General features: G+C 56.7%; 4 protein-coding genes across 4 annotated transcripts in view; 3 read left to right on the forward strand and 1 right to left on the reverse strand.

Moving 5' to 3' along the window:
* Nucleotides 1-519: 519 nt before the first annotated feature.
* GGTG_02268 (hypothetical protein) lies at nucleotides 520-2,580 on the forward strand. Its single transcript, XM_009220039.1, has 3 exons — nucleotides 520-910; nucleotides 968-1,287; nucleotides 1,361-2,580. The coding sequence occupies exons 1-3, from the start codon at nucleotides 580-582 to the stop codon at nucleotides 1,826-1,828; spliced, it is 1,119 nt and encodes a 372-aa protein (XP_009218303.1). The 5' UTR covers nucleotides 520-579; the 3' UTR covers nucleotides 1,829-2,580.
* An 890-nt stretch (nucleotides 2,581-3,470) lies between these two features.
* On the forward strand, nucleotides 3,471-4,492 carry GGTG_02269 (hypothetical protein; the record flags this gene model as incomplete). The annotated part of the gene is made up of 3 exons (XM_009220040.1): nucleotides 3,471-3,799; nucleotides 3,882-4,022; nucleotides 4,105-4,492. 3 exons carry the CDS (start codon nucleotides 3,471-3,473, stop codon nucleotides 4,490-4,492), a joined length of 858 nt encoding a protein of 285 aa, XP_009218304.1.
* An 891-nt stretch (nucleotides 4,493-5,383) lies between these two features.
* GGTG_02270 (hypothetical protein) lies at nucleotides 5,384-7,781 on the forward strand (the record flags this gene model as incomplete). Its single annotated transcript, XM_009220041.1, has 9 exons — nucleotides 5,384-5,572; nucleotides 5,648-5,703; nucleotides 5,785-5,975; nucleotides 6,052-6,269; nucleotides 6,408-6,688; nucleotides 6,760-6,879; nucleotides 6,967-7,283; nucleotides 7,357-7,439; nucleotides 7,521-7,781. The coding sequence occupies 9 exons, from the start codon at nucleotides 5,384-5,386 to the stop codon at nucleotides 7,779-7,781; spliced, it is 1,716 nt and encodes a 571-aa protein (XP_009218305.1).
* Nucleotides 7,782-7,790: 9 nt separating this feature from the next.
* The window catches only part of GGTG_02271 (hypothetical protein), a 1,658-nt gene continuing 887 nt past the window's right edge, over nucleotides 7,791-8,561 (reverse strand). Inside the window, exon 2 of the mRNA XM_009220042.1 lies at nucleotides 7,791-8,482. Within this exon, the coding sequence (XP_009218306.1) occupies nucleotides 7,936-8,482 (547 nt within the window). The 3' untranslated portion in view covers nucleotides 7,791-7,935. The remainder of the gene's footprint in view (nucleotides 8,483-8,561) is intronic.

The raw sequence follows: 8,561 nt of genomic DNA on the forward strand, positions 1-8,561 counted from the left end.
AATAAAATAAATAAAATAAATAAAATAAATAAAATAAATAAAATAAATAAAATAAATAAAATAAATAAAATAAATAAAATAAATAAAATAAATAAAATAAATAAAATAAATAAAATAAATAAAATAAATAAAATAAATAAAATAAATAAAATAAATAAAATAAATAAAATAAATAAAATAAATAAAATAAATAAAATAAATAAAATAAATAAAATAAATAAAATAAATAAAATAAATAAAATAAATAAAATAAATAAAATAAATAAAATATTGGTATCATTTCAGCACATTCGAGCAAGCGCACTCGGGTCGAGTACCCCGCCCACTCGGCAGCTGGCGGGCGCCCATTCCCGGGCTACAACTCCTCTTTTCTATCCTCTTTCCAGTCCTATTTCCTGTCCTCTTTCTCTTTCCTGCCCCCTGCTTTTGGTTTCAACTCCGCTTCATTGTTCAAGTGGGGCCGTTCAGCACAGACCAGAAACAAGCGCAACCACAACATTCGGACGTCAGAGATGGACATGAGAACAAACGCATACCCGGCAGGGCCCCATCATCGGCACCAAGTTGTCACTCCAAGGCATGCTGCAAGCCGGAACGCCCGTCATGGAAGAAGATACGCGCACCCAGGCCAACATCCGTATGCGCCACATTCTTCAGCACTGCGAGGCTGCAATCCAGCAGCCGCAGCAGGGCTACAACCATCCCGCCCTGGTCCGGCTCACCCACGACTATGCGCGATCGGATGATTCCAAACGCCTTTTTTTGTCGAGCTTTTTCGGACATCTGGATCTTCCTCTCGCGGGCGGCATCGATCCGGACATCGATTTCAGCGACCCGCAGGTGAAGGCGCGCCTTTGCCAATCGGTGGACGACTTTGCAGAGTACCTAATGGACAGCTTCTTTTTGCCACGTAAGATTTCCTTCCCCTCTCCTCCGAGCCAGTCTAACACATGCCTCTCCTTATTAGTGAAGGCCGCTTCGAACAGGACTCCCCAGCCGTCCCCCATCACCCATTCCGCTGTTCAAAGGGCCCAAGGCGCCGCTTTGCACCAATCTGGAGTCGGTACTCCAGACCGCGTCTCAACTCTCCGCGGCACCTGCCTTGTCCGCGATCGCCACCGCTGTGTGATCTCACGCAAATTCGACACCGTTGAGGGCCGTAAGCGTCGTGAAGCCGGAGATGCCAGGGATGATGACGGCCTTCCAATCGGGCCGCATGACATCCGGCTTTTGGAAGTTGCCCATATCCTCCCGCATTCGCTGGTTCAAGCTTCAAACTCCCAGTTGGTACGTGGACGGCAACCCTCTTTCCAGTCCCCGCATTGGGTTTTGGGGCTAATACCTGTAACGTGGCGTGTAGAGCACAGCCCAAAAAGCCGCATTGGATATTTTAAATATGTTTGATATGGGAGTTGTGCACCTGATCGACGGCGTCGAAATCGACCGGCCCTACAACGCCATCACTCTATCACATGAACACCATTTCGATTTTGGCTCCTTTCGAATCTTTTTTGAACCTGTTTCCAACCAGCCACATACGTATCGCATCGATGCGTTCGACAGCTTCAACCGCGCAACTCTAGGTTTGCCAGTTACGCGAACCCTTTACCTTTCCGAAAACCGGACTATCGACCCGCCCTCGCCTCGTCTACTTGCCATTCATTGCGCGATTGGGCACATCCTGCACCTTTCGGGGGCGGGTGATTATATCGACCGGATTTTTTACGATGCTGAAGAATACGGAGTGCGGTCGGACGGATCGACGCAGCTCGGGGTCCTCCTTAGTGCGAAACTGAACTTGGTCGCACTCGTTGGCGCCCAGTCTTGACAGGAGAAAGGATACCCGACGGAGGCTGCGAACGGGAGACGAAAAACGGCCAACGCGGTTAGCTAGGGCCAATCTTTGGAGCTCCGTACGCCCTGGCCGGTGGCAATCGTCTGTCCCCAGTACTGCGGCTACTCCAAAAACCGATGGCCGAGACAGACACATATTAGAACTTGAAAAAGACAAGCCCACCCCCACCACTTCTGCCGTCCCCCTCAGCCTAGAACAATCACCAACATTCAACCTCGCCCCCAGCACACAATTGCATCCTCTAGAAGGCCGATTTGCGGTAGATGCCGAGATATTATGGCGGCGGCGGTGTCGGCGGGTAGTGCCCCTCCACTCGTGCCCGCTGCCTCTCCCGGGAGACACATGGGGAGGTTGCACCGAGAATGGTGGGATCACCAGGGGGCGGCTAGAAAACAGCCTTCCTCAAAGTTTGCGGGCCGGAATCGAGACTTTGCTCCGCCGGCGCTTGTTGATGCCGGCAGGAACACGCGGATCGCGGATCGGAGGAGAGACTTCCCGCTGGCGCTTGAGAAGGCCCGCCGAGCCATCGACAGCAGGTGCCGCGCCGGGCTGGAGGGCCACGGTGGGTACTGCGCCCACGGCAATCACCACCAGTAGGGTGCAGGCACATTAGATGAGTAGGGATTGCAGAAGTTCTTTTCACGCAGTGGCTTGATAATAGAGTTATCTCATCCGAAGCCCTTTTTCAGACCATTTGTTGAATTAAACCGGCTTGAGAAGGTATATCCACGTGTTTCGGCGCAGGCCCGGCGCGGAGGAGCTGCGTTTCGATCCCATGTCACCCCTGGCCCCAAGACTCGGGCCGCCCAAGCCTCGATGGCAGATGACAGTGAGGGGATGGACTCCGGAGATGCCCTCGCTTGCAGCCCACGGTAAGAATTAAGTTCTGGTGTGGTTATGGCGCGGGGTCCTGGCAGGCTTCTTGCGTTCCCCGACCTTGACCATTTGGGCAAACACTCGGGGTTCCCGCCACTTCTGGATAGGGGGGCTACCCTGCTGCGGGGCAGATTCCCCGCCTGTCTTGGCGCCGAGACCGAAACCGTAAAGAAGCCTTCCCCCTTTTTTTTTCTATAACGAACCCTACACAAACTCAAAAGCAGCTGTCAAAGCCCGGCACGACATTATGCTAGCAAAGTGATGCCAAAGGAGCCACCAGATATGCGTCAACAACGTGTCTTGGGCAACCCCGAGTAGCGGGACCGCTGTCAGGTATCGGTAAGACATTCGACAAGGTTCTGACCTTGGGGAAATAGGAAGTGGTTGTGTGATGCTCACACGCGGACGCCGTTGCGAATCATGCCTGATACCACCCGGTCGACTGGTCCTCGACTGGCCCTTTCCAGCTCTCTCAAGGGTCGAGAGACTAGCCGCAGACGAACGAGTTTCGGAGATCCAGAAGCTTTACTCAATCAAAAATAACAAGAAAGCGTGCTTGGCTGCTTGCTCCGATGTCTTTTGCGGGCGACCCACATTTGTCCCTCTCACCACGTGATGCGCCGACAAAGCCCACGACCGTGGCCATCCCTTGGCCTTGCAAGACAGCCGTGGGCGTCAATCTCGACCACTTGGGATCAGGAACACGCTCGGCCGCAGCACCACACACAGCGCCGTCGCCATGCAGGAGCTATTCCTCACCAGCTTCGTCAGGGATGGCGCCGACTTCGAGCGGGCCTCGGCGGTGCTGCACGGGCTCGCCAACATGAGCGGCTGGGAGAGCCTGCACCGCGTCGTCTATTTTGCCGGCCCGCTGCCGCCCAAGGGCTTCAACCGCTCCATCCCCGCCTCGGCCAAGACCCAGCAGCAGCAGATGGCCCTCTGGTCCGGCCTCCACCAGGTCCTCCAGAAGATCTCCCACGTGCTACAGTTGAGGTACGAGGTCTTTCGGGACCGTGACTTTTGCCCTGACGGCCAGATGCCGACCATGCCCATCGAGGGTCCTGACGCGTGAGTTGCTCTGCTTCCCCCTCTTCCTTACCGCACATATTGCGACTGACCCTTGACCCTTTTACACTGCCCCGCCCTTCAGAGAGCTTAACAAGATGGGAGGGACCCTGAGGTGGACCGACTTTCCCAAGCCGACAGAAAACCAGCCTGTCATCAGCCGGAAGAAGATAGAGATAGTCGACCAGAAGAACCTGATCACCATTGTGAAGGACAATAACCACAGGTTGGTATATTCTCCGTGTCTACCCAAGTTTCCCCGTCGGTCAAATCTGATATGTGGGCAATCTCTTCGCTGCTACCGGCAGGTTCAAGAGCGAGGCCATCGAAGAGTCAGTCAGCTACTTCATCGACAGCGTCGAGATCAGCCTGGTGCGCTACTACCACCTGCCGCCGGCCGGCGCGGGCGAGAGCCCTGCGCAGCCACTCGGCGGCCCTGTGCTCCCGGCCTGGTCGTCGCTGCGGCTACTGGACCCGTCGGGCACGTGGATGCTGTTTGTGCGCACGACCGTATTCGAGGACAACGCGCCCGACAAGCTCAAGAAGGCGCAGGACGATCTCTACGCTATGCGCGACAAGCTCGCCGGCGTCTTCGACTTCAAGATGGTCGACAGGCGCGCCCACGACACGCGCATCCTGCTGCCTACGAACAACCTGCCGGCGCCCATGCCCGCGACACAGAGGCTCAGGGGCTGAGGGTCAACTATGCTCGCCCGCAACACATACGATGGTCATGTCCGACTTGCAACTCCAAGCCGTCCACGCCATCACCAGTGCGAAACGAGAAGCCACCCAAGTAATCTACAGCTGTTGTCTGTGTCAGGCACGCACCACTCCACAAGCTGCCCCATCGTCGGCCGCAATGCCTCTGCTGACAAGGGATCAAAAAGAAGGTGGAATGAACAAGTATTCAGGGTGCCGCGGCCGTCTTCCCACCAACCCCTTGAGCCCTGGCCGCGGCATCAGGCTCCCGAGCCGTTAGTCTGGGCTGCAGTGCGCTGTACGTCGTGAAGGCGCTGCGAATGATAATGCAACTAGGGATAGTCTTGGGGCTCGCCCAATGCATATCCACGGCCTTTTCGAACAGCGAGCCCAATGCGACGCAGATAGTCGAGGAACTCCAAGATCGCGACGGTTATTTCGGTTATTCCCATTCGAGGTACTTCCCCTAAAGTTAGTTCCACTCTACCAGAAAGATAAAAGAGATGAATCTGGTCGTGAGGCCCTCTTCCTTCGCCTGCAGCATGCGGCCCGCACGTCAGCAGCGCCAGTAACAGCACCAACAAGCCTTCCAGCCACATAAACAATGCCAAGACCGAGCAATATCTTTCTGGAAAGTTTACGGCCCACTGATATGGGGCTGCCCAGCCTTTGGAGCAAAGTTTCGGTTTCTGCGCGGGGTTGTACCGCCGTTACCCTTCTATAAAAACCTTGGAATCCCGCTCATCTGCTTTTCTCTGTCGCTCCAGTCCCGTATGCTGTCGCAGCTGCGCATCCACCCCCGAAAATACCAAGCTAACCACTCCGGCGGCCTCCTTGATTTTTCCAACGTCTCGGAATAAAGGGTTTTGTTCCACTGTCACAGGCATGTCAGCCAACCCAGTGGCTCCCATAAAGGAGCCTTCGCCGTCTCTCAGCGAAGGCTCTAGCTTGAGAACGGGCGAGCAGAACAGCGTGACCGGCGTTGCGCCACCCCTCGGAGCGCAGACAACAAATGACAGAAAGTTCTGGTGGGAAGGGGGGGATAAACTCGACCCAGAGGCCATCGCAACTCAGGTGAGAAGACTCGCATCACTGCCTTCGAATACGACCCATAGGGACCTTGTACTAAACCCTGGCCACATCCTCCAGCCCAGCGTCTACGACGACCCGGACCTGGCTCCTAGTTATCAGCCGAGGCCTGACTGGTGAGAAACATGGCCATCTCTCTTGCCAACTTTTGGACCTCCTCCAAATGGGTTGCTAACCACGAAAGTCCCTACGAACAGGGAGAACATCCATCGATTCAACCCCCTGGCGAGATGGACGTGGGGAGAAGAGAAGAGCGTGGTCCGCAAGGTAGACGGTCGTATCATGGTCTGGGTCTGCGTCATGTTCTTTGCCCTCGAGATGGACCGCGGGAACCTCGGCAACGCCGTGTCGGACGACCTCCTCGGCGACCTGGGTTTGACAACGAACGGTGAGCCCCAGCTGCCCCATCTCCTCCCAAGCCTCCCCCACGTCGGCGTCAAGCTTCTCACACCTTGTACTTGCAGACTTCAACCTGGGCAACACTTTGTTTGCCCTATCCTACCTGGTATCAGAGCTTCCGTCGCAGCTCATTTCCAAGTGGATCGGCCCGGACCGCTGGATCCCGGCGCAGGTCACGCTCTGGTCCGTCGTGGCCATGTGTCAGTTCCGGCTCAGCGGGAAGACGTCCTTCCTTGTCTGCCGCTCCCTCCTCGGCCTGATCCAGGGCGGCTTTGTCCCCGACGTATGTAACATGGTGGCGTCGTCTCACCTGTCCTTGTTTTTTTTTCCCCCTCCTCAAGACAATTTATAATCCACATGTCTTGCGAAGCAGACGTCGTGAGAACTATAACTGACAAGCGCATGCTCTCCGCGTCCTCAGATCATCTTGTACATGTCGTATTTCTACAAGCACCACGAGATGACCATCCGCCTGGGCTTCTTCTACCTCGCCATGTCGGCGGCCGACGTTGCATCGGCCTTCATAGCCTACGGCATCCTCCACATGCGTGGGGTATACGGCCTCGCGGGGTGGAGGTGGCTGTTCCTGATCGAGGGCGCCCTCACGCTATGCATCGGTCTTGGCTCTTTCATCATAATGCCGGCCGGGCCGACCGAGACGGCGGGCAACCTCAGGGGCAAGGACGGCTGGTTTACAAAACGGTAGGTGGTTTCGGGGTCTCTCGTACCTTGTGTGATTTGTCGCATTTTCTAACACATTTCGGTCTCAACAGTGAGGAGGAGATCATGGTGAACCGCATCATCCGCGACGACCCAACCAAGGGCTCCATGCACAACCGCCAGCCCGTCACCCCGTCGCTGCTGTGGAAATGCATCTGCGACTATGACCTCTGGTAGGCTATGACTCCTCTCTCTCTCTCTCTCTCCCGCTCTGAGCGCTCTCCATCACCGTGACTGACCGCACAACACCACCACCACAGGCCGCTCTACGCCTTCGCGCTGACGGCGCTGATCGCCTACGTCCCCGTGGGGCAGTATCTGCCGCTCAACCTGCGCGCCATGGGCTTCAGCGTATTCCAGACGAACCTGCTCATCATCCCGACCCGCGTCATCGCCGCCTGCACCACCGTGGCGCTCATGTACTTTGCCGAGCGAATGGGCCAGACGGTCGTGCCGACCATCATCTCGCAGCTCTGGACCGTGCCGCCGCTCATCTGGCTCGCCTTTGGCAACCGGGGCGCCTCCGACAGATGGCAGTTGTGGGGCGTCATCACGGCCATGATGGCCAAGCCGTTCGGTGAGGTTTTTCTGGCGCGCGTGAGCAATTTGTGGCGTCGGATTTGTCTTGCTAACCTTGGGAGCATAAACAGCCCACCCCCTGACCGTCAACCTTGTGTCGCGCAACAGCAGCTCGGTGCGGACGCGGACCGTATCGGCGGCGCTGTATAACATGGTACTACTAGAGACCGCCCAACCCCCACCCCCTCTTCTATCACCTTCCATCTCTCCAGACTAACACGGCGCATCCACGCAGTTCACCCAAGCCTGCATCATCATCGGCTCCAACATCTACCGCGCCGACGACAGACCGCACTACCGCCGCGGCAACACCACGCTACTGGTCCTCGTCATTTGGAACATTGTCCTGCTCGTCCTCATAAAGGTATACTACGTAAGGCGCAACCGCACGCGCGAGCGCAAGTGGGACGCCCTCGCGACCCGCGAGAAGGCAGCGTATATCGCGGCCGAGGGGGACAGGGGCAACAGGGGGCTGGACTTTAGGTTTAAGCACTGAGCTGGGCATGTTTTTCGAATCACGGAAACTTTCTTGGCAATATAATATTGCCATGTTCCATCGCATTTACAATTTACAGTTTTATGAGGTTGCATAGAGCCCACAGGCGCACACACCCTCGCCCATTCCCCCCTCCCCGCTCCCCGCTCCCCGCTTATAGGGTAAACCGGAAGTATGGACTCCTCTCCCCAAGCTCCATAACCTTCTCCTCCGTCCTCCCCTCCACCATCCAGTCCAGCTCCCCCCTCGCGCGCCGCCCGTTCTCCCAGCGGAATATGCAGTGCAGCGCCACGATGCACGCCAGCCCCAGCAGCGACAGCCCCATGGGTGGCGCCGTAGCCCGGGTAAAACGTGGGCGTCGTACTTGCTTCTCAAACATGTGGGACGACGCGACCCCCGCCCGCGGCGTTGCCGACCGTCGGCTACATGCCCGACGTGATGGCGCGCTTGCCGTAGCGCGGGTTGTTGACCATGGCCCACGCCAGCATGATGCCGCCGAGCCCCGTGGGATGATGGTGGGCAAAAAGACGGGAGAAGGAGTAGAGCATGTTTGTTGTTGACGCAGTACTGCGTCGCGCAGAAACAGCCACAGCGTCGGGTCGCGGAACCCCGACCCCGCACGTCGGCCCCAGTCGAGCTCGTCGGCGTTGCGCGCGCGCGCCCCGCCCAGCTCGCCGTGTTGCATCAGCGCCAAGCGCCTCCTTTTCGGCGTCGGTGAGGAAAGTGGGCGGTCGACGGCGAGTTTGGGCAGCAGGAACGGCAACGGCGAGGTCCCCCCCC

Source organism: Gaeumannomyces tritici (assembly GCF_000145635.1).
Source record: "Gaeumannomyces tritici R3-111a-1 unplaced genomic scaffold supercont2.1, whole genome shotgun sequence".
NCBI lineage: Eukaryota > Fungi > Ascomycota > Sordariomycetes > Magnaporthales > Magnaporthaceae > Gaeumannomyces > Gaeumannomyces tritici.